At 34.9% G+C, this 25,759-nt stretch overlaps 1 protein-coding gene across 17 annotated transcripts in view; it reads right to left on the reverse strand.

The window, feature by feature from the left end:
- The window catches only part of AKAP9 (A-kinase anchoring protein 9), a 229,247-nt gene that overhangs the window by 77,401 nt on the left and 126,087 nt on the right, over positions 1 to 25,759 (reverse strand). For all 17 annotated transcript variants that reach the window (XM_035254937.3, XM_009002492.5, XM_009002491.6 and 14 more), the window contains 8 exons: positions 23,912 to 24,050; positions 23,071 to 23,156; positions 18,217 to 18,331; positions 17,557 to 17,755; positions 12,181 to 12,277; positions 10,884 to 10,964; positions 2,511 to 2,867; positions 411 to 635 (listed from right to left, as the gene is read on the reverse strand). In XM_035254937.3, the coding sequence (XP_035110828.3) occupies positions 411 to 635; positions 2,511 to 2,867; positions 10,884 to 10,964; positions 12,181 to 12,277; positions 17,557 to 17,755; positions 18,217 to 18,331; positions 23,071 to 23,156; positions 23,912 to 24,050 (1,299 nt within the window). The remainder of the gene's footprint in view (positions 1 to 410; positions 636 to 2,510; positions 2,868 to 10,883; positions 10,965 to 12,180; positions 12,278 to 17,556; positions 17,756 to 18,216; positions 18,332 to 23,070; positions 23,157 to 23,911; positions 24,051 to 25,759) is intronic.

Raw genomic sequence — 25,759 nt, forward strand, 5'->3', positions numbered from 1 at the left:
AGGAAAACTGAATGATAGTAACTGCATAAGGAAACACCGCAGCACAATGTTACTTCCAAAATGTCAAAGTGCTACATATGGTTAATGGAATGATTTAAAACAAAAACAAAAACTAAAACTAAAACAAAACAAAATACCTTGTAGCCACTTTTCCAGTGCTTGAAAAAGGAGTTAAATAAAATGACAGCACCCACTCCAAGATTGAGGTAGGTGTCCCTTACAAGATGTAAAGCTTCTGTGTTAGTAGAATGTGTTCCTGATGCTAAATATATGTAGTTTATTCAGATTCAGGCAAAAAAAAAATTATGGCTACATAAAAAATATTGCTGTTTTAATTTGGGGATCAAGTTCAAATTGGTGTTTGGAGAAAACAATAATTGGGGAGATAAAAGGGACCATAAGACCCTTACCTGGGCTAATTGTCTATTAAGTCTCTTAATCTCTTCTTGTAGCTGTTCCTGGTCTTCTCGCTGTCTCTCCATCTGACGCATATGTGCTTGCCTTAACAGTTCTGTTGCCTGTTGATGTTCTTGGTATTGTCGTACAAGTTCCTGTCTCATATCTTCCAACTGTTCTTCATTTAACATTAGTTGTCTAGAAGCATCTATGCTTGACACCGAAATCTCATCATGAATCTTTAATAGTAAAAAAAAAAAAAAAAATTCTATCATAACACATTTTGTGAAAATCTGTCAGCATTAGTATTTTAAACAAATATGAAAGCAATTCTATTACTTATCCCACAACGAATGTGATATTTTATTTTTATAATTAAACAAAAACATAATTTTTAAATGATGGTTTTCTTTCTTTTTTTTTTTTTTGAGACGGAGTGTCGCTTTGTTACCCAGGCTGGAGTGCAATGGCGCAATCTCGGCTCACTGCAACCTCCGCCTCCTGGGTTCAGGCAATTCTCCTGCCTCAGCCTCCTGAGTAGCTGGGATTACAGGTGCGCGCCACCATGCCCAGCTAATTTTTTGTATTTTTAGTAGAGACGGGGTTTCACCATGTTGACCAGGATGGTCTCAATCTCTTCACCTCGTGATCCACCTGCCTTGGCCTCCCAAAGTGCTGGGATTACAGGCTTGAGCCACCGCGCCCGGCCTGTTTTTCTTAATTATAATTCAAAAACAACATAAAGTTACTTTATTATCATATATGTTATTTTCCAAAAGCAAAACAGCTATTTATCAATTAGTTTAGATTTAATCTAATTCTAATAGAAAAAAAAGAACAAAGATACTTAAGATTTCTTCTACTCTTAATGAAGCTGTAATGCCATTATTCCTCTTGACATTTTATGATGGGAAAACAGTATCAATGTAATATTTTTATATTTTAAAATTAAATGTATGAAACATGAGAAACTACTCATTTAATTTACACAGTGGTTATCACAGTACTATAGAGAAGTGTTGGTTACAAAAATTTTCAATACATTTTATTTGAAAATAAAAGCTTTACATTCTAGAGTCTCATACTCCTAGGAAGTCAACTCCTTAATACATTCTATGAGTACATCATTTCCTGGAGAGATGCTATTTAAATGAATAATTTTTCCTTGAACAGTTGCTGGTAAATTAAAGAGGTCTTCAAGAACACCTAACAGGTTTTGCATTCCATAGAGTTGGCAATTTTATTTTATTTCTTAAGTTTTTTGAGGCAGGGTCTTGGTGTCACTCAGGCTGGAGTGCAGCGACGCCCTCTTGGATCATTGCAACCTCCACCTCCCTGGTTCAAGTGATTCTTCAGCCTCAGTCTCCCAAGTAGCTGAGATTATAGGCATGCACCACCATGCCCAGTTAATTTTTGTATTTTTAGTAGAGATGGAGTTTCACCATGTTGGCTAGGCTGGTCCTGACCTCAAGTAATCCACCTGTCTCAGCCTCCGAAAGTGCTGGGATTACAGGCATGAGCCACCATACCTGGCCTAGAGTTGGCAACTTGAATATTAGTCTGAACAAAACATAACCTATCCTGAATATTAATTAAAATTTTAAATTCAGATAATGTTAAAATAAGTGGGATTTATTACTTTCTGTTAAAGGCAGTGAAAAGTTGAGGTACAGACACAGAATAGATCTTCTATTAATGAATAAGTGAAGAAATCAAGAATTAGGATATAGATAGTAAATTCCTTTAAATAGGTAGCTATTTCCTTGTAATATTGTTATATTTAATTAAGTAAATATTTTATTCACAGATATTACCAAACTGTAGTACAGTTAATCTTGAAACAGAATTAATGTGCGTACAACTTACAATGGGATTTTACCAGGTACAACATCTTTAAGATAAACAAGAATACCACAAACCAGACTTGTTTTATCTGATACTAATATTAAGTCACCTATCCATATATCTTACAATTAACAAAACAATGTGAATGAATCATAAGACTGAACTTGATGTTTTCCTCCTCTATTAAAAGCACATTATGTTAATATTTTTATAGTGAAGGAATTCACAATTTTTAAATAAGTTTTTTACATTCAAGGAGGCATACTTACAGATTCTCTGATTATAAATGTTTTATCTTTGGAGAACATTTCTTCTGAAATAGTCAGCACACAGTCCTTTGTTTCTAGCATATCATCGGGATCATTATTTGATAATAAAACATCCTTTCCATGTTCTCCTAACTCTTTACTAAGTGGTTTAAATTCCTCTTTAAATTTTACATCTACTGTCTCAAAAGTCTGAAAAGGAATTTGATCCTGTGATAATTTCCTTTCATTAAAATAACGCTGTTCTTGCTGACACACAGCATGTGCTTGCTCTGATGATGTAGTGTTTCCTTTTCCCCCAGATATTCTTCTAGACAATTCAGTTTGTTGAGCAAATGCTATGCTCATTGACACAATAACCTAAAGAAATAAGAGCAAACGACAAAGGATTAGATTTAGAAATATCAGCAGGAATTTAAAAAGCAAGTTACTACTTAAAATTGTATGAACAGAAGAAAGCATGGCCTCATGGTTCTAAACAAAAAGAAATCCTATAATAAAGTAATATAGATTCTCTACTTTACCATAAATCTAATGTCAAAGTATTTATTTTATGGCCTGCCAATTTAAATAAAAAGTAAAATATTTTCTTATTACAGCAGCAATAAATGTGCAGTAAAAATTAGAAAATAAAAGCCCTTATCTTTTTCTCTTCCAAGAAAAATCACTGTAAACACTTTAGTAAATACTTTTCCAAACCTTCTTATTCTTCTTTACATATAGAGGCAGATATGAATAGAGATATCATTTTCCTATAAAAATGTGATCATAGGCTGGGCGCAGTGGCTCACGCTTATAATCCCAGCATCCTTGAGAGGCTGAGGTGGGTGGATCACTTGAGGTCGGGAGTTTGAGACCAGCCTGACCAACATGGAGAAATCCCATCTCTACTAAAATACAAACTTAGCGGAGTGTGGTGGCGCATGCCTGTGATCCCAGCTACTTGGGAGGTTGAACCAGGAGAATCGCTTGAACCCGACAGGCAGAGGTTGCGGTGAGCTGAGATTATGCCATTGCACACCAGTGTGGGCAACAAGAGCAAAACTCCATCCCTCCACCCCCCAAAAACTGTGATCATATTCTAATACTGGAACCAGTTTTTATACCTTAACTATAGTAAATATGTCTTCAACTTAGGAAATAGAAATACATTTCTATATAATTTCCAATGGGTTCAAAGTTTCCTATTACATAGATGTATCATAAGTTTACTACATCAGTTCTCTCTGTTGGACATTTAGAGTGATCCCTCTCTTTTATTTTTTAAACACTAGTGATAAAATATTTGTAATTTTATCATTGTGCATATCTTTTCTTATTTCCTCAAAATAAATTCCCAGAAGCACAACACTTAGTTTGTATGACTGGTAAATATGAGTGGACATTTCACCATAATTCAATTTGATCTTTCACTACAACTATGATCCTGAATTCCTGCTTATTCTAGCCTTCCACCCCCACCCAGCACAAGTACTTAGGAATTCTGACTAGCAGTTTTGGCTTTGACAAGTCCCTACACCTTTGAGAACAAACTGTATCCATAACTTTAAGTCCTTTTTGAATAGATAATTTGTAATGAAGGAAGGGTGGCTATAATAAACACAGAATAAAATATGCCTGGGATTAGAAATATTTGTACCTACCGACCTGCAGCCTTCTTTGTTTTTCTTAATGGTCCAGGTCATATAACTGGACTTTTGTTTTAATTTCCTGTCTTGAATCTGATTCACCTATTTGGGGTCCTGATTCTCACCTGGTTCCTGTGCTAGCCTCCTTTGGAATAATTTGACTCAAAACCACTAAGCAAATAAATCATTAAAGCTGAGTTCAAAATCCTATAGTTTTCTCTAAGCTCACTTTTAATTTTTTTGAGACAGAGTTTCTCTCTTGTTGCCCAGGCTGGAGTGCAATGGCGAGATCTTGGCTCACTGCAACCTCTGCCTCCTGGGGTTCAAGTGATTCTCCTATCTAGGCCTCCCAAGTAGCTGGGATTATAGGCATGTGCCACCACGCCCAGCTAATTTTTTGTATTTTTTTGTAGAGACGAAGTTTCTCCATGTTGGTCAGGCTGGTCTTGAACTTCGACCTTGGGTGATCGAACCACCTCGGCCTCCCAAAGTGCTGGGATTACAGGAATAAGCCACCTCGCCTGGCCCTAAGCTTACTTTCTAAAAGGTAACATTATATTATTCCACATCTAAGTGAATCCGTCTAAAAGTAGAATGCTAAAACTGACTTAGAGGAATAATTATAATACCAGTAGCCAACGCAGAGAAAATTCAAGTGCTGAAACACTAGGAACCACATCAAAAGTCACATATTTAATAAATGTTAGGGAGGAAATTTGAATCAAAATGTGTCTATACAGAGCTCAAACACCTTAAACACTACATGTCATCCTGCTTCTGCCCAGAAAATCCTGCTACTATATCTCACCTACCAAATTGGACCTCTGGGTGCCTCTGCTAGCTCAGACAGAACCAGGGTTTGGTAACAACAATGTCATCTGGAATATACACTCATTACAGCAAAATGTCACAAGACAAAGATAATAAAAAATAATTAACTAGACAATACAACTTAATAAAACATATCTATAACTGTCTCTAATTAGTGGTCAAAACCTTAAGACTGGGTTTTGCTTTAATTTCCTGTCTTGAACCTGATCTGCCTCTGTCTCTTCATACTGAACATACTAGGAGTATAACATGGAAAAACAAAAAGATTGAAAATATGAAAGAGAATAATAGAGATATGAAGGATAGAGAATGGTCAACCAACATCTAATTAGAGTTCCAGAAGGATATAATAGAGAACAATGGAAAGAAACTATTTCAGGAGGTAATGGCTGAGAACATTTATAGAAGACACCACTGCCAAGATTCAAGATGATCAATGAATTATAATAAAAACAAATACTGCAACTCTACAAAAACATTTGTAGCTGGGTGTGGTGAGCTACTCCAGGGAATGAGGTGAGAGGATTGCGTGAGCTCAGGGGTGCAAGGCTACAGTGAGCTATGATCACATCACTGCACTCCAGCCTGGGTGACAGAACCCATCTCAAAAAAAAAAAAAAAATAACTCACACACACCAAAATCAAAAAGATCTTAAATGTTTCCAAAGCAAAAAGATGCTATACCCACAAGGGAACAACAAACTGACAAGAACCTTGTCGACAGAAACAAGAAATCAGAAAATACTGGAATGTTACCTTCAAAGTTCTGGCATAAAAATAACTATTAATCAGGTTCAAATAGTCAACAAAACAAACTTTTATGAACAAAAACAAAGACAATTAAAAAACATGGTTTACTCCCCATAGATAATCAGCTAAAAAAAAAAAACTTCTAAAAATTTTTCTTCAAAAAGAAATAAGATCTTAAAAGGATGGCCTAGGATGCAAAAAAGATTTGAACATAAACATCCACCCATGTGGGCTAATTGAAATACTGATGGTATAAAACAATAATTTTATCTGAATTGTGGAATAAGAAAACACAAAGACTGTGCTTCCAGGCAACATAAAATAAGCCCACTACAGCCTGCTTCTCCCACTGATTACCTAAAAACTCTGAGCAAAATACAAAAACAACTGAAGAATTATGAAGAGTAAACAACAGCTAGGAGACTGCAGAAGGAAGTAAAAACTTAGAGAGGTAATTTGCATGGGAAAGATGAAACAGGATTTTTAGTCTGAACCTAACTGGGCGAACTGCCTATTTTTCTTTTTAAAATTCACATTCTTCAAAGAATTATAATGACATCCAGAGCATATAAAACATACAATTCAAAACATTTAACATACAATTCAAAATTAGACAACATATAATTAGTTGCATGTTGAACTCATTATCAGCACACCTGTTCTAAAAGAAATACTAAAGGAAGGTGCTCCGGCCAAAGAAAAATGGCACCAGAGGGAAATCTGAAATTTGAACAATAGTAGAACACATACTCTTTTCAAGTACACATGGAGCATTCATCCAGAAAAGACCGTATTTTGGGCATCAAATTCAAAAGAACTGAAACTATATGAGGTATTTTGCCTCACCACAAAGAAACTTAAAAATTAATTAACCAACAACAGGAAACTATCTGAAAATCATAAACACAAGGAAATCTGTGTATTTCTAAATAACCCATGAATCAAAGAGGAAGTCATAGAGGAAATAATATATTTCGATTAAATGAAAATTTACAGAATGCAGCTTTAAATATTGCATACAAGAAAACATTGCTATACTTACAAGCTATAATGTTTAAAGCTATAGTACTATACTTTCAAGTATAGCATTAAATAATGCATTCATCAGAAAAGAAGAAATGTCTTTTAGGAAAGCAGAGGAAGAGCAAATTAAATCCAAAGCAAGCAGAAAAAGATAAGGGTGGCAACCAAAAAAAAAAAAAAACCACAATAAAAACAATGAAACCAAAAGCTGAATAGCACTATGGGAGGCCGAGGTGGGTGGATTACTTGAGGTCAGGAGTTAAGAGTCAAACCCCATCTCTATCAAAACAAACAAACAAAACCCCACAAAAATTAGCTGGGTATGGTGGTGTGTGCCTGTAATCCCAGCTACTTGAAAGGCTGAGGCAGGAGAATCACTTGAATCCAGAGGTAGAGGTTGCAGTGAGCTGAGATTGTGCCACTGCACTCTAGCCTGGGCGACAAGAGCAAAAGGCAATCTCAAAAAAAAAAAAAAAAAAAAAACTACAACACAACTCTACCTATATAAATTCAACAACTTAAAGGAAATGAACCAATTCTTTGAGTAATACAAATTACCAATAGTCATTCAAAAAGAAATAGATAACCAACAGAAAACTAAATCTATTAGATAAATTGGATTCATAGCTTAAAAACATATTCCAACAAAGAAAACTCCAGGCTCAGTTGCATTCACTGGCAAAACTAAAAAATTTTTAAGGATGAAATAATACCAATTCCATGTAAATTGCTCCAGAAAATAGAAGAGGCAATATATTTCAACACTGTATGGAGGCCAGCATTATTCTCATACTCAAACCAAGACATTACAAGAAAACAAAACTTCAAATAATATTTCTCACGAACACAGACATAAATATCTTTGCCACAATATTAGCAAAGAGAATCTAGCAATGTATAAAGAAAGGGGGTTGGCTTCCGAGCCGGCATGGGATGATTGAAATGTTTTATACCTTGATTGTGGTATTAAGTTTCTCAACTTCTAACATTTGTTAAAACTCACCAAATTTTGCACTTGTAATTGGTAAATTTCATATTATGTAAATTATACCTCAGTAAAGGGAATTAAAAACAAAGAACAAAAACACAAAGGAAGCTGTTGAAATAAAAAAAAACTGGTATCCTAAAGATCATTTTCTTTTTTATATGCATTCAGATTAAAAAGAAATGGCAGATATAATTATAAAAATTCTGGTTTAGGGCTGGGCACAGTGGCTCATTCCTGTAATCCCAGCACTTTGGGAGGCCGATGTGGGCGGATCATAAGGTCAGTAGTTCGAGACCAGTCTGGCTAAAATAGTGAAAACCTGTCTCTACTAAAAATACAAAAATTAGCTGGGTGTGGTGGTGTGTGCCTGTAATCCCAGCTACTTGGGAGGCTGAGGCAGAAGAATCACGTAAACCTGGAAGACAGAGGTTGCAGTGAGCTGAGATTGCACCATTGCACTCCAGCCCAGGAGACAGTGTGAGACTTCATCTAAAAAAAAATGGGTTCCATGAATGTGGGAGTTGCAGGATTAAACTGAACTGTCCTCCAACTCAGCAGAGGTAGCAGCTGGGCAAGCAGGCTTCACAAACTCTAGTCAAGTCTCCTGACCACGTCTTGAAAACACCTATTAGAGTAATTTCTGACCTTTTTTTTTCTTCTCTCTCTCTCTCTCTTTTTTTTTTGAGATGGAGCTTCGCTCTGTCACCCAGGCTGGAGTGCAGGGGTGCTATCTCGGCTCACCACAACCTCCACCTCCCGGGTTCAAGCGATTCTCCTGCCTCAGCCTCCTGAGTAGCTGGGACCACAGGTGCGCACCACCATGCCCAGCTAATTTTGTATTTTTAGTGGAGATGGGGTTTCTCCACGTTGATTGGGCTGGTCTCGAACTCCTGACCTTAGGTGATCCGCCTGCTTCGGCCTCCCACAGTGCTGAGATTACAGGCGTGAGTCACTGCGCCCAACCTTTGTCTTGTCTCTCTTGACTTTCCCTTTCATATTTCTTTAAAAGGTCCTCCACCTGATATCTTCCTGATTCGCTTAGGATTTTCCTCTAATGTCACTTCCTAAGTCAGGCCTTCCATGACAACCCTATATAAAATAACACCATCTCACTCCCCATGGATTTTCCTAGTCCTGTTTATTTGTTTTTTTTTTCTTCATAGTTCTTATCATCTGTATGTTGTCAACCTGTACCAACTAGAATGTAAGGTCTATGAAAGCAAAGATTTCATCCTCTTTTATTCTGTTATGCCTCAGCATCCAGAACACTGTCTAATTGTGAAATGTAAATGAATGTCTAATTTCAATAGCATGTGCCCAAATCACAGGAGGAAACTAATGTGATCTACACTGGGAATCACTACTCTTATTGGGCTTCTTCTATATAGACTTGTGCTTTTAGAAAAATGATTCTCAGCCAGGTATAGTGGTTCATGCCTATAATTCCAGCACTTTGGTAGGCTGAGGTGAGTGGACTGCTTGAGGTAAGGAGATTGAGACCAACCTGGCCAACATAGCAAAACCCAGTCTCTACAAAAAAATTAGCTGAGGTAGTGGTGCAAACCTGTAGTCCCAGCTACTTGGGAAGCTCAGGTAGGAGGATGACTTGAGCCCAGGAGTCAGTTTGCAGTGAGCAGAGATTGTGTCCAGCCTGGGTCACAGAGCCAGACCCTGTCCCCCCCTCCCAAAAAAAAAGAAAAGAAAGGAAAAATGGTTCTCAATCTTCTTCTATCATATCTGAGAAGTATAGGGTACAGCATAATCCCATCAGTACTGGTGACTAATGTCAACAATCTACATTATTCTAGGACCAAACTCTGCCATCAAATGTAGTCTCTTGGACCACAGTATCTTGGCTGCCTTTAGAAGAGTTTTCACTGACCTGTACTTTGGTGCTTTGCTATCAGCTTGAGTAAATAATGCTTTTAAAAACATCTTTATATTACCACCATTATCGTAATAATAAGACTACTTTCAAAACAATATTAATGAGTCTTTACTATGTATCAACTCATCTGCAAAGTGTTCTATATGCATTAGCTCATTGAATTCCTAAAAAAATTACTGCTATGCCAATTATTTTCTCTTTCAACATATACAACACTGAGATTCAGAAGTTAAGTAACTTTCCTAAGGTCACAAATCCAGTAAACTAAAAGAACAGCTCACTAAAGTATGGTATATCCAATACTAAACCTCATGTTAGTTACTATATCCTGATAACGACATTCCATTTGATAAATCTGTGTAAGAGCTACATGCAAGAGAAAACTTACATTCCTCCAAGAACTAGACATTGAAAGCTATATAAAAAAAAACAGTGCTTCACTTTTCACTTTAGTCATAATAAGCAAATAAGTCCTTATGGCCCAGATATTTCCTTGGGTCTTGACCTTCTAATCTAATTTATGCTTTTCCTAATTTCTTATGTATTTCCTTTATATCCTACCAATCAATCCTACCCCTTTAAAATGTACAAATTCCACTGGGATTGTTACATTAAAACAGTTGAAATATTATTAAAAAAATAAGCAGACAAACTCATAATTGAACAGTTCCAATATGAAAAGCCAAGCAGGTATATACATTTTGAAAGGAATACAAAGACAAAACAAACAGAACCATAATGTTACACTAGGTTATGTGGCTAATAATCAAGAATGACTCTGGACACAGCAGATAAGCATACAGAGATGAGCAAAACTCACAATGACAAACTCCTTCACTTAGCCAGGAGCTATTTAATACTGAGTGATAATCCTCCCTTAGTACCTGTAGTCATTACCTAACAAAAATTCTCTGATTAGAAATAGATACAGATAATATATACAGAGGACTAACCAATTTCTCTTTCTTTTCCTATCTTCTCCCCAACTTTTAGGGAAGATCAAACTCTTTCACAAGGTAACAAGTACACAGACTTGTTTTGGCATTCTGAAAAGCTTCTAATTAACCATCTACATCAAGAAGAATACTCCTCTCAAAAATTCCCAAATATTTTGTTTAAAGGCAACTATAATTGATATCATTATCCAACCACTTAAAGATGAACTATATATGAAACATAACTAAAAATAAAAATAAAATCTATGTTATTTTTGAAGGCTCAAAGGGAATATAAACCAAGATAATCTTCCAGATAAGCTATAAGCTTACCTTAGCTACTTCTTCTTCTAATCGTTCTTGGTATTGTTTTTCCAACAACTTAACCATATTTGTTTCCTCTTCACTAGAAAACTGCATTTAAAAGCAAAATATGACATTTATTTACATTAATTATACACCACTTATTTTTAAACTTCTACCTCAAAATGTTTTGAAAGTATCAGCATTTTTAGAAAATTTCTACATACTTTCAGCAAAAAATAAATTTTAATTATCTCAATTAAAAGCAATTCTAGTAAGTAATTATACTGAATAATTATACTTACTGTGAACTTAACAATGAAAGATGCAAAGAGAAATATATTTACATATTTATAAATACTAATGTATAGTTCTGGAGTGGGAAAAGGATACTTAAATATAACTAATAAAATATTTATGTGCATATATAGTTCCTTTTAAGTAAAATGTTAAAAAGTGGCTATCTTTGCTCATGACATTACAAGCAAATTTTTTCTTCTTGGTACTTATAAATGCTATCTAATTTTCTACAAATACAAATTACTTTTATCAATAGGAAAAAACCATAAACTTAAAAAAAAAGTAAATATCTTCTCAGTATGAAAGTATTTCTTTATTTACCAATTATCATGATACGGGATTGAGTATAGAAGAATCAAGGATTAAAGGATTTGTCTAACATCTTTCCTCTGTTTACTGAGTGAGGAATAATGATGATCTTAATTTTTTCTAAAACTTAACAGCTAAAAATCTGCTGAATGAACACCAGAGTTTGCAGGTGCGGGTTTGAGGAAGCTGCAGGTGTAAGAAATTGAGAATACGATGTTGAGCAGAAGTAGGCGGTGGTTTAGTTAGATGGCATGCACTGTAAAAGATGTGGAACTTTTGTATACTATACAGACCTTACCAGAGTAGGCCTAATCTATTATCCCAGCCCTATTGTCTTGAATTCTGGGGATTCCTAAACACTTTTCTGGAGATGGCCTAGTCCAACTTCCCATGCTGGGAAGACACAGCTATGTTGGCCAGGGCACCGATATTAATTTGTACATAGCCCACATTACAAAAAACAAGACAAATCTTGAACTATAACATATTTAAGGGAAATATAACCCCTCAAACTTAACTTCCTCTGTGTTTTTCCATATGCTATAAAAATATATTAAAATTCTTTATATATGTATTCTGGGTTTTCTATATAAGGTATTATCCTCATGTTTATTATGATTACTTCTCAGCAACTATTTATTAGTAAATCAGACATAAAAATGATAGTAAAAAATCAGTGTATATAACAGTTAAAAGATGAAAATTAAAAATATAATACCTCTATTGTACCATCAATATTCTTTTTCACACAACTTCCAGGATACATTGTTCTCTGTGCATCAGATTCTGTAATTACCACTGAATCAATGGAGAAGCTAAATATAAATAAAAAGGGTTAAAGAATTAGAGTTGCATATCTGCTTTAGTGTTCATCCAACATCTATACCACACATAAAATATGTACTGGCGCATGGGAGACAATAATGAGTCAAGGGTTATAAGTATTGTAACTTAAATCTTATTTTTGATTAGTATTTCCACTTAAAAGAACACAGTTGAGTAACAGAGTCTTTTAACAGATCATCAACTGAATTTTATGTCATTTTACACTACAAATGTATGATATGGAACTATTTATATGTACGGACTCTTTTTTTTTTGTGGAGATGGGGTCTTACTATGTTACACAGGTTGTTTTTAAACTCCTGGCCTCAAGTGATCCTCCTGCCTCAGCCTCCAAATGTGCTGGGATCACAGGCATAAGCCACTGTGATTGGCCAGTAAAAACATTTTTTAAAAGTTATCTCTCTGCTCATGTACCCCAAAACCTAAAATCCAATAAAAAAATTAAAAAAAAAAAAGTTATCTAAGATATATTACTGACTTTTAAAAAGTTTGTAAAATCTCACTTTTACGAGAAACTTCTTTTAACATATATATGTACATTTGCATACAAAAAGTTTGATTTTCTTCCTATGTATGCACATCAAAAGTAACAATGTTTACCTCTAGTGGAACTCATGAGTGATGGTAAAGAAAAGAATCTTAATTTACAAGTACTCACTTTTGGAATCTTTTGTTTTATCTTTTGGTATTGACATCTATACTGTGTAGTTTTTACATGCATTTACTATTAAAATTTTTTTTTTCTTAAAATGCTAGCTTGGGTCATAAAAACTAAGGTAAGATCAGTATTTAGGAACCATGGTAAAGAGATAAAAGAAAGGAGCAAATTATAATTTTCATTTCTGGCAAATACAATTTTCCACACCCATTTTTATGTGCAACTATGCTGCCTTCTTAGTTTGACCCTCCTCTTGTCCACACACCCTTCTTCCTTCTTTCCTTTCCACCCTAAATTCTGCCCCAAACTGGCCAGATAAAAGTTGTCATCATCCCATTTCATAACTCATATAGTTAAATCCCTAATGATGACCATTTGATACAGATCTTCAGAAACCTCTCTTGGCACACTTCCATGGATGTTTCTATATGATAAAATCTTAGAAGCAACTATTAAGTTTAATGTTTTAATACAGGGCCATATTCCAAAAAGTTATATTAATTTTATTCTCATAATAGTATCATTTAAGTATTTTCTCAAAACTTCAGCAATTAGGGGTCATAACAATTGTAAAACTTTGCTAGAACACATATGTTTTTATTTTCGAGAAGACACTTTCTTTCCAATGCTATTGGTCATTTAGGTTTTTCCTGCTGTGAACTGCCTTCTCATGTTCTATGACTACCCTATGCTTCTAAAAACTCATTCCCTTGTCTTTCTTCTCTGCCCTTTCCTGCTTCTTACGTCTTTCTTAGTATTTTGTCTCTGTTTTCCTCACTGTCTTTTGTATATACTCCTCTGATCCTTGGTTTTTATGTCTTGGATCTTATTTTCACAGCCTAGAAAATCCTCCTGATTATCTATTTAGCCATTATGATCTAAATTCCAAGAAGTACTACTTAGTCCACAATGACTTCCTTCTTTAAGCTTTACAGTGTTTGCGGGTGTTTACTCCAAATTGAAAAAAATAGACTGGTGTAGACTGAATTCATTGTTCCCCTCTTGCAATTAAGCTCCTATTATCCTCAACTCCTATTGATTTTCCTATTTATATGATGTATTTTCATTTTCCATATTCCCTAGGCTCAAGCAACACAGTTATTTTTGTTTTTTCCCCCTCTGCTTTGTTGCCAACATTCCTTCTGTTGCAATGTCTTAATATTCATCCTTCATTTCCATTTTGCTGTTATTACTCTAATAGGCAGTATTACAGATGTGTAGTAAAAAATGCCACAAAGACATGGGTTAAATTCCAGCATTTTAGTTATATCACTATGTTGTATTCCCAACTATTACCTTCAAAAAATTATTTTGCAAGTAATTATTATTTCAATGATTACACTGCAGTCCTGGAAGGAAATAGCCACTTTACATTAACATCTAATTCTACCTCCAGGGTATCTAGCTAAGGCTCTTCTCAGTTACTGTTTCATTTAATCCTCACAATTTTTTTTTTTTGAGATGGAGTTTCACTCTTGTTGCCCAGTCTGGAGTGCAACGGCACAATCTTGGCTCACTGCAACCTCTACCTCCCAGGTTCAAGCAATTCTCCTGCCTCAGCCTCCCAAGTAGCTGAGATTACAGGTATACGCCACCACATCTGGCTAATTTTGTATTTTCAGTAGAGATGGGGTTTCCCCACGCTGGTCAGCCTGACCAACCTCAGGTGATCCACCTGCCTCAGCCTCTCAAGGTGCTGGGATTACAGGTGTGAGCCATTGCACCTCCTCACAATCTTAAAGGTGATTATTATTATCCCTATTACTTAGAGATGTTTAATCCATCCAAGATCATATAGCCAGTAAAAGGTCAAATCAGGGTCAAATGCAGATCTGTCTGACTCTAAAACCCATGAACTTTCCAATCTCACAGTGTTTCTCTTGGAGGTTTCTAATATGAAGTCACCAAATATTTGTTAAAAGAATGACTCAATTATTTTTCTAAAACTATTTCAGTCCTATCCACTGAGAACAATATACTCTAGTCAAAATGTGTTACAGCTGTGTCCAAAATACGTGATACTATTTACAAAAATAATTTTGACTTATTACTGAGTAAGAATGAGGATGGTTACTCTTTTTGGTAGGGGTGCAGGGAGCAAACAAATGATTTTAATTCAAAGGCAATGTCAACACATTTCCACAGAGTATTATAGAAACTCCAAGAGAGGGTGGTGAGCTGGCAGAAGCCCAAATGCAGGAATAAAAATGTAAGTCTACATTTCCAGAAGCCTCTCTTTTCTTCATGCTTTGGAGAGAAAACAACACTAATTAAAGGAAAAGTACTTTGAAATACTGACTGGTTATTAGAAAGTTCTTCCTATTTACCTATTTTATTTCATATCAGAAAGTGGTGGTTTCCAAATATCAATCTATGGGCTCCATGCCTTAGAATTATATTGTTAAAAACATAAATTTCCAAGTTTCATCTCCAAGCTATTGAGTATGACTCTCCAAATTATAATCCAGTGATTTTTCATTGTAACTATTAAAAAATTATATTAAAGTTCAAAAACCTCCTCTATTTCTGATGTATGGTCATGTTTAGAAACCACCAATCTCAAGGAAAATGGGAGCTTTATAAGGCTGTACCCAGTACAAGCAAACAATTCCAAAGCCCATATGTAGGCTCCAAATAAAAGAGAGTAACAACTAGTTCCAAACAAGTAGACATTGAAAATTTCGTCCACTATCCAAAAAAAACTGTGTTGACATTTTAATAGCAAGTGCCTATGAAGACATCAGTGCTAGAATAGCTGAGCCAGCCGAAGTTAGAATAAATCTGAGGGTTTTATAGAGCTAGTTATATATTACAGCATACTTCTCAACTAAATTATAAACTGTTCATTCATTAAACATTGAGTATGTACTACATGCAGGGAGATTATCTTAGGTGTTTGGGATGTATCAATGATCTAAATGGAAAAAGAGCCCCACCCTTATAAAGCTTTAAGTCCTTTACCAGAGACAAACAATAACAAAATAAAAAGGAATCTACCCCTCCAAATTAACACATATGTGGACATATACATACACACATTCACACCCCCCACCCCACACACACACATTTTTTTTTTTGAAATGGAGTCTTGCTCTGTTGCCCAGGCTGGAGTGCAATGGTGTGAATTCAGCTCACTAACCTCTGTTTCCTAGGTTCAAGCGATTCTCATGCCTCAGCCTCCGAGTAGCTGGGATTTCAGGTGCACAACACCATGTCCAGCTAATTTTTGTATTTTTAGTAGAGATGAGGTTTTGCCATGTTGGCCAAACTGGTCTCAAACTCTTGACCTCAGGTAATCTGCCTGCCTCAGCGTCCCAAAATGTTGGGATTACAGGCATAAGCCACCATGCTGGGCCTGGTTTTATATATATATATATAATATATATTATATAAACTGTATATAATATGTACATATATAAAAATAGACAATATTAAGTGATTTAGAAAAAGCAAAGTAGGGAACTAGGAATCAGTGTTCTAGGAGATAATTTTAATTGACACAGGGTAATTAATAAAAGCCTCATGAGAACATGAAACTTGAGTAACTATCCAAAGGAGGTGAGGGTGTTGGCTAGGCATATATCTGGAGTAGAAGGAATAGCCAATGAGAAGTTCCTGAAGCAGAAGCATACTGATAATGCTTGTTTGAGGACCCCAAGATACTGGTGTGGTTTAGAACAGTGACAGACAAGTAAGTAGGAGATTAAAAGTCAGAAAATTAATGGGTACTCATCATGTAGGAAGGAAGAGCACTGAAATAATATAATCAATTTAAATTTTTTTTTTTTTTTTTGGTTAATGAATAAGAGCTTCTTATGTTGCTCAGGTTGGCCTTGAACTGATAGCCTCGCCTCCTCAAGTGCCAGGACAATTGGCCAGAGCCACCGCAGCTCCCAATTTCAAATTTTAAAAGCAAGATTCTGGCACCTGTTTTAACTGTGTTGAGAACAGACTTTAGGGAAGAGTTAGGGTAATCCAGGTGAGACAAAAGGATGGCAGAGACCACGGTTGTGAGGAGTGGTACAGTTTGGATATATTTTTGAAGGTAGAGAGAACAGAATTTCTTGATAGACTAAAAGAGAGGTAGAAGAGAAAGAAGAGGAATGACAGATGGATATAGCTGCAGAAGGAGCAGATTTTGAAAAGATCCAAAGCTCTGCTTTGGATGTAGTGAATTTGAACATGAGACAACAAAGTGGAGGAAATCCTGCCATTACTGGAATGATTGTTATCTTATATTCCTTAAGTATTCACCATATCAAAGTAGCAAAGATTAGGCACAGAATAAACTGCAAATACGTGCACATTGCCCGATTTAATTAAGCAGATTAGTAACAACCAACATCTTTATAAAGAATAAATGTAAGTAAAATTCCTATAATAAAATGTCTTTGGTTTACATCAATATTTATTTCATGCATTTCAAAGATATAGGATGATCTCCTGCTCTTCTTTCTTACAAATGCTACATCTTATCTTTTTCAAAGAGCTTTGCTTGTTATATTTTTTTAAAAATAACTATTCTGGATGATAGTATAATTATTACAAAGCTACAAAGACTGTTGAATGAAGCTATATGCAGATGAATACCTTGGGGGAACTGTGGACTCACTAACAGCTTGAAGCTTCTTCTGTAAACAGTGGATCTCTGCGTTATAGTTTTGTTCAGTTTCTTTCAATTGTTGCTGCAAAGAGGATATGAGGCTTTCTAATTCTTGAACTTGTTCTTCAAGTCGTTTAGTTTTTTCAAAATCTTGCAGAGAAGATAACTTGCTTTTATGACTGACATCTATGTTATATAAAGAGACAAAAATGCACATTTCAAGTAAGTTTCTTAGTGAAATACCACAATCACTGTGTGTGCAGAAATATTAATTCTTTTTTGAAAAAGTATGTTTTTAGTGATAATAACTCTGGTTTCAATTTAAACTCATTCTGATAAAAAAAAAAACAAGAAAACAAATAGTACAACTCAAGATCTTCTTTCTGCTCATCTTGCTGTAGTACTCCTAAGTTAAACAATTTTATATCTTTAAATTTTAAAACAATTTAGAATCATAGAACTTAAGAAGTGGGAAAGGACCAAAAATATAAGTAGTCCAAATCTTTCAAGGATGAAAAAATTGAGACCAGAGAGGCAACAGTGAAAGGCCCAGTGTTACTACATTAGCTCAAATTTTAGAGTAAAAAAGCAAATTACTGAATATTTGGTATAAAAACATCACATTGTGGTATACAATCAAAATTTACCAATGTCTTCCAAACTGGTCATCTGAGAACGGATTGATAAAAACTCTGTTTCCTCTTTTGGAAGGTTTTCTTCTCCGAATTCAAGTTTCATACCATCTGTTTGCTGTCCCCAAATCTATTGAAAACCACAGAATAAAAGCAATTTGAAAATGGCATTAAAGCAACTCTGCATTTAAGATGCTTTTTAAAAACCACCCAAAATTGTGGCACTCTGATACAAGAGTTTTCCCTTTTAAGTTATTCCCTGTTCTCTTTTGTAACAGTAATTCATATTCCATTCCTTTCAAAGCACTGAAATTATATTAGTAATGTTCTTTGATATCTAAAAGGAAGTTTATTTTACTACAAAAACAAGTGCTTCTGAGAATTTTGGTAGAAAGCTGATAATAACATTTATAATATAACTTGGTCTTTGAAATTTCCATTCATACATAATATATTACCAAAACTTGATTAATACAGCTTATCTCTAGATACACCCTATGTACAACCAGATAACTGACAAATGGTATGCTGCTCTGTACAGTAAACAAAAGAAAATAATGACAACAGATAAGTCTCAGCTTATTTCCTTAACTATTAAAACTAAGCAGGAAGACTGTAATTCCAGCACTTTGGGAGGCTGAGGTGGGTGGATCACCTGATGTCAGGAGTTCGAGACCAGGTTGGCCAACATGGTGAAACCCCATCTCTACTAAAAATATAATAATTAGCCCAGCGTGGTGGTGCATGCCTGTAATCCCAGCTACTCGGGAGGCTGAGACAGGTGAACTGCTTGAACCCGGGAAGAGGAGGTTGCAGTGAGCCAAGACTGTGCCACTGCATTCCAGTCTGGCAGACAGAGCAAAACTCTGTCTCAATATAAAATAAAATAAAATAAACAAACTAAGCAGCAATATGTCAGATACCTATGTGTACTCATTTATTCATTCATCAAATACTTAATAATCAATGTGACCAGCACTGTGACAAGAGTAAAAATAAAAAATCTATTAAAAAAATAACAGTATATCTGCCCACATAGAATACATCAATCAGTTGGAAAAATAAACAATTAGAGAAGGACTAAACTATAAAATTTGACTATAACAACAATGACACAGAAGACTGATATGGATCTAAATAATTATGGAAGTCCATTTTTGATTTAGGCCTCATATATTTTTTGGCAGTGATTTGGGAAGGCTATAAGAAAGAAAGAGTAAGAGTATTTGTGAAAGAATGACCTATGGCATAATTGGCAATGATCTTCTTGAGAAGGGTTTAATTTGGATAAGGAGGGGGAAATAAAGCTAGTTAAACAAGATAGATCCAAATTACAGGAGACTTTAAAAGCAAGCGGAAACAGTTTGGACTTTCTAGACCAGATGAACAAAGGATACTGTAGAAGCAGGTGAGCAAAAGAAAAACAGTTATTTGCCAAGAAAGCTGTTTTAACTTTCCCTACTCTTATCAATCCTCTACCCAACTCCTATCCCATGAGTACATTTCAACAGCGGATCTTGCCTCCTACTTCTCAGAGAAAATAAAGATCATCAGTTAATTATTAAGTTTCCAGTCCAACCTTTCTAACTCATTCAGCAAACATTTACTAAGCCTTTACTGTGTGCTAACACTGTGTTAAGAGGAGGAAATAAAAATAAACAGAAGATTCCCTGATTCTGGTTTAGAATAATAGTGAAAGAAGCAGAATGGTAAACAAACAATTATATAATTATAACATGAAAAGAAATATGATACAAATGCAAATGTATATAAGGAGCTATAGGAACATGGAAGAAGGACAGAAGGGTAAACAAGTATTCAAAATAAAGGAAAAAGAGAAGTATGATAAGCAAGGCCTGTACTGTTGCTAAGGGAACAGATGAAGAAAGGCCTAAGCCAGGAAGACAGGTAAAGAAGATGACACTGAGGAAGTAAACATTTGAACCAACTGGAACAAGCAGGAACAAACCAAAAAGGCTAGGAGGGGATGGGCAGTATTATTCAGAAAGGGCACCATGCAAAAAAGCCCAGGGTGCCAAAGATCAGGCTGCATTTGGGAAACTAAGTATTTTGGTATGGCTGAAATGAGGCGGAAGATTAGAAGATGAAGCTAAAAGGTTGGGCAGTGATGTACTGCAGTCCTGACCGTGATCTCAAAGTAACTCTGAAATGCCTCTGTAACTGCAGCTAATTTACTGTGTTCAAATATGATATCCACTTATTATCCCTTGTGCAGAAAAGACATCTGTTTGCTATATTCATCTACCTGTTAAGCAAACCTATTTATCTACATTTCTTTTTATTTATATACATATATTTTGAGATAGAGTCTCTCTGTCACCCAGGCCGTAATGCAGTGGTACATCTTGGCTCACTGCAACCTCTGCCTCTCAGGTTCAAGTGATTCTCCTGCGTCAGCCACCTGAGTAGCTGCAATTATAGGCGTGTGCTACCATGCCTGGCTAATTTTTTCATTTTAGTAGAGATGGGGTTTCACCACATTGGCCAGGCTGGTCTCCAACTCCTGACCTCAGGTGATCTGCCTGCCTCGGCCTCCTAAAGTGCTGGGATTACAGGTGTGAGCCACCATGCCTGGCCTTATATTTCTCTTCTAAACACCTACTTAAATGTTGCCATGGAAAACTATTTTACGTATGTGCGTGTGTATATACACATATATATATAGAACAGTATATATGTATATGACATTCCTTAAACTAGTTCATAAATCCCATTAACTTATAAATTTCTTCAGTCTAGTGACTTCATTGCTTTATTTTCAATACACAGAACGACCTGGCATTTAATTAGCAAGTAATAAATATTGGCTGTCCAGTCTGTCCTCAGATCTAAAGAATACATAAATAAATAAATAAGTAAAGTAAAATAAAAATAAAAATTATTAACCAAATAACTGAATGAGAACAAAGTGTAAGTTTATCTTTCATATTGTTTGTACTCCCTTTCGTGTATATTTCAGTATGAAAGAAGACCAGGAGTGAAAAGAGAAGACTATCTAAGACAATCCCCAAGTTTCTGGTTGAATGATGAACTTCAGTCTCAGTCTCATCTCATCCTTAATGAGATAAGAGGAGAAGCTGGTTTAAGCAGCAGAAGTTAATAAATTCAAATTTCAATATGCTGATTGAGACACATCTAAAATATATTTGAGTAGAGATATCTGATGAGATATTTGACTGTGCAGCTCAGATGAACTGACCTAAACACAGAGATCTAGAAACAATGAAAGTGGATGAAAAAGTTCAGACTAAGAGGATCAAATAAGATCCCTGGTAACTATAAACAGGGTAGGTAAAGTCCAAAATGGAGGCTTGAAAGCTACAAAAACTAAGGGAAGAAAATGTTATCAGAAAGCAGCAAATACTACAGTTGAGAAATAATAGATTAAATTAAAAAAAAAACTAGTTCAAGATAGTATACCGAGCCTGTGTTTATACCTGAGGTTACAAAGCAAAGGCTTTAACTTTAAATCCAGTCTATAAAAATACTCTTCTGGGGACAAAACAGTTTTTGTTGTTGTCTGGCTGCTTTCTGTTTCCCGACCTTAAAATGGAATCTGTTTATTTTTGAATATTTCCAAGTGTGTGTGTGTGTGTGGCTGTGTTAAATTTTTAGAGATGAGTTCTCACTCTGCTGCCCAGGCTGGAGTGCAGTAGCACAATCATAGCTCATGCAGCCTCAAACTCCTAGGTTCAAGTGATCCTCCCACCTCAGCCTCTCAAGCAGCTGAGATTCTAGTTATTTGCCACCATGCCTGGTTTATACATCCTAAAATTTTTAAAAGCAAAAAAAAATTATATAAAATTGATAAATTAAAAGTACTAGTAGCACTGGACCCTGATTCCTACTTATTGCAACAAGACACATAAGTTGGCAGCCTCTGCCCCTTTTGGATGAGGCATGTTTTCTCCAGGTTTCACTTGGTCTTCCTCATTTATATTATCTAAGTTAAGGCAGGCATTTACATTTGTGATTACTGAAGAAACATCCTCCTTTTCTATTACTCAATTAATGACAGTAAAGAATATTGAAAAGGCATACATCAATAATGAACAAGAAAATAAGAGATGAAACCAAAAGAGATTCTACTCATACAAATCTACTGGAGTAGGTATATAGATTTTTGGAAAGGCTAGATAAGGTTGTACTTAATTGCACAGAAACAGAGTGGGAAGAGGAGACAGGAGGGAAAGAAAGCAAGGGAGAGAGATGGAGAGGAAGAATTTCAGCCAAAACATAACTCATCAACACTGTAACTTTCACTACCAATTAAATATTTCAAATCTGCCTAAGCATTTTAATATTAACTGAACATCAAAAAGTACCCCAAATAGATATAGAGATCTTTCTGCATTTCTTTCTACGAGAATTACACTTATCCTTGCCAATATACGTCTTAAGTTGTTTTACTGATAGTTAATAACTACACTGTGCCATGTAACTATAGACATTTTTAAAAATTGCTTGAAAATAAAATTTGTCATATATAATATTGTGTGAAACTAATTAGCTGTATGCTAAGCAACGAAACTCATTACCAGTTTTCTCTAAAATAGAAGGCCCACTGCTTTATGTTATATGTAAAATTAAATGCAATTGTTTCACACAGTTTACAAGTTGATATATTATATATATTTTAATTTATCATAATTCTAAAAACTCTCTAAAGGGGTTATTATTCAACTTGCAGAAATTCCATCAGCTTACCAATATAAATTATCTACTATAACTATATGTCACTTTTCCTAATCTCCTTTTTCATGTTCTCTTATTTTAGAAATTCCTGGTTGATAAAAGCAGCTAATACAATAAATGCAAATATTACAATGCATTCTCCATTTCACAGACCTTGCTTAATCGTGCTTGAAGTACCAAGAGTTTGTTGTATTCTTCTGTTACTTTGTTGAGAAGAGTGTACATGTTTTCTTGAAAGTCTGGATGGTAAACAAATAATTGTAATAATTTCACTCCACAGTAAAAGTCTGCATCTTTCAATAAATACTATTTACCTATTTATAAGTTAAAAAAATTGCCTGTATAAACCTCTGATATTTAGTAACTAAAAATTAAAATCTCATCATTCATGTGAAATACTGCTTCAAAGGTAACTTGAAAATTTCATATTAAAATATATTAATTTCTTTTGGTAGTCATTAATTTACACACATTTTGTTCATTATCTATACACATGGACAGGACTAGGAAACATTTTATCTGTGAAAGAACGTCAAAAAAGTGGTGAGGGTACTATTTGTTAAAATGAGCTTATACCAGATCTATATTAAGAAAGATACTATATATTTCTTATTTCTCAATGTTAGTCTTACTCATTTTAAAGCAATAAACCATTGATATGAACTTATTCAATAAATACAATAACTTTAAAAAATTTGGATCTATGGTATAAAAGGTTAAAAGAATTAGGATAAGGAAAAAGATAGGAGTAGAGAGATAGAGGATAAACAGACAATAGTGAACATCTCCAATTAACTTCATGTCACCATTATCGCATCATAAAAATTTAAAAGGTATATTAAATATAAGATTTCATGAATCTGAAAGGAGAATAAGATATTAAGATGATAAACAACTTGGCTGGGTGATTAAATCACAATCAAAAGTAAAGTTCTATCATCAGTTAATTTAAGAGGATTAAATACTGTTTAATAGTATGGTAAGCTTTTATTACCTTGAACTTCATCTCTGTAATCTTGCAATTCTGGATCTTCATTTCCAGAAGTGTAATCACAAGAACTCTCTCTCTCTTCTGCATTTACTTCATATTTTAAAATAGGAGCATAATATTCACCAAGGACATTGCATAAAGTCTGTTAACAACAAAAGTGGGTATTTTAAGGAATTTACATTTTGATTTCTGCTTCTTAAGATCATTAACCATTATTCTCCTAGATGCAAGGCAGTCAAAATGACACATAAAAGTAATTAAGAAAACATTCTTTCCATACCCTTATCGATCTGCAAAAGAAAGAAGTCTAAATTTCTCTCTCTCTCTGGCATGAAATCTTCTTGTAACAGGAATATAATGATAATCTTCATGGCACAAAACTGTAATTTTTCTGATTCCTTATAATAATAAAATTTATCTTGTACTTTAATAAATCACTTTCTAGCTTGGATCATATTTCTGATGTTACCTCTGTAATCTCAAGTACCTTTGAAAAAACACCACAGGACAAGGATGAAAGTTCAGAAATGCTAATCAGAACGAAATCTATAAATTATGAAGAAATTATATCAAGCAAGAGATAATATTCATATACTTGAGATAACATTCATAGCATGTGAGGTCAGGCATGGGGGCTCATGCCTGTAATCCCAGCACTTAGGGAGGCCGAGGCAGGTGGGTCACCTGAGGTCCAGAGTTTGAGACCAGCCTGGCCAATATGGTGAAACCCCATCTCTACTAAAAATACAAAAATTATTCGGGTGTGGTGGCATGTGTCTATCATCCCAGCTACTCAGGAGGTAAGGCACAAGAATAGCTTGAACCTGGGAGGCAGAGGTTGCAGTGAACCTAGATCGTACCACTGCACACCAGCCTGGGCGACAGAGGGAGACTCTCTGTCTCAAAAAAACAAAAAAGATTCCTAACACAAGAGAATAGTTTTATGTCATTTATATACATACACTAAAATTGAAACTATTTGACACATTGTTCTGGTTCTTCTCCTGAGCAACAGACAATTCTATCATCATTTAAAACAATACATGCCCATAATCATTTGATAAGCTCTCAAATAACTTTTACCTTTGTTCCTCACACAACTAGAATTACCACCAACAACTTCTAGACTTAAAATCAAATTGTTAATATTGCTATTTCTTCAGACTTCTTGAGATTTGTTTAAAGTTAAACTATACTGCCAATTAATAACTGAGTTTATTAAATTTTCAGGATAGCTTTTAAGATGCAGTTTTACCACATTAGAGTTGATTTTAGAAAACTTAAACAATCACCCAATTTACAGACAAAGAACCTGGGTCCCAGAAAGATGGGTGCCATCTTAGTGTCTGGGCTCACTCTACACAGTCTCCCAGGATGTCTTCACCTTGTTCTTGTAACTCATCTATGGCAACATCAACAATTAGTGTCTGTTCCACAGATGAGATAATTTAACTAAATTTTTTTCATTTCAAACTGATTATTAGGAAAATTTTTAATGCTCATTTTAAGTTAAAAATGCAGGAATACTTTCTAAGTACAGTTCTGAGGTAAGGTAATGAGGAAAACTAGGCTGGATGATCACCAAATTAGTAGCAACTTATAATTTAGCACTCCTTGTGTAAAAGAACTTTTTAAACATTTAAAAAATGCATTATTATTATTTTTTTGAGACAGAGTCCCAATCTGTTGCCCAGGTTGGAGTGCAGTGGCATGATATCTACTCACTGCAATCTCTGCCTCCCAGGCCCAAGTAATTCCAATGCCTCGGTCTCCCAAGTAGCTGGGTCTACAGGTACACACTACCAAGCTGGACTAATTTTTGTATTTTTTGGTAGAGACTGAGTTTTACTA

This window comes from Callithrix jacchus, chromosome 11 (assembly GCF_049354715.1).
Source record: "Callithrix jacchus isolate 240 chromosome 11, calJac240_pri, whole genome shotgun sequence".
NCBI lineage: Eukaryota > Metazoa > Chordata > Mammalia > Primates > Cebidae > Callithrix > Callithrix jacchus.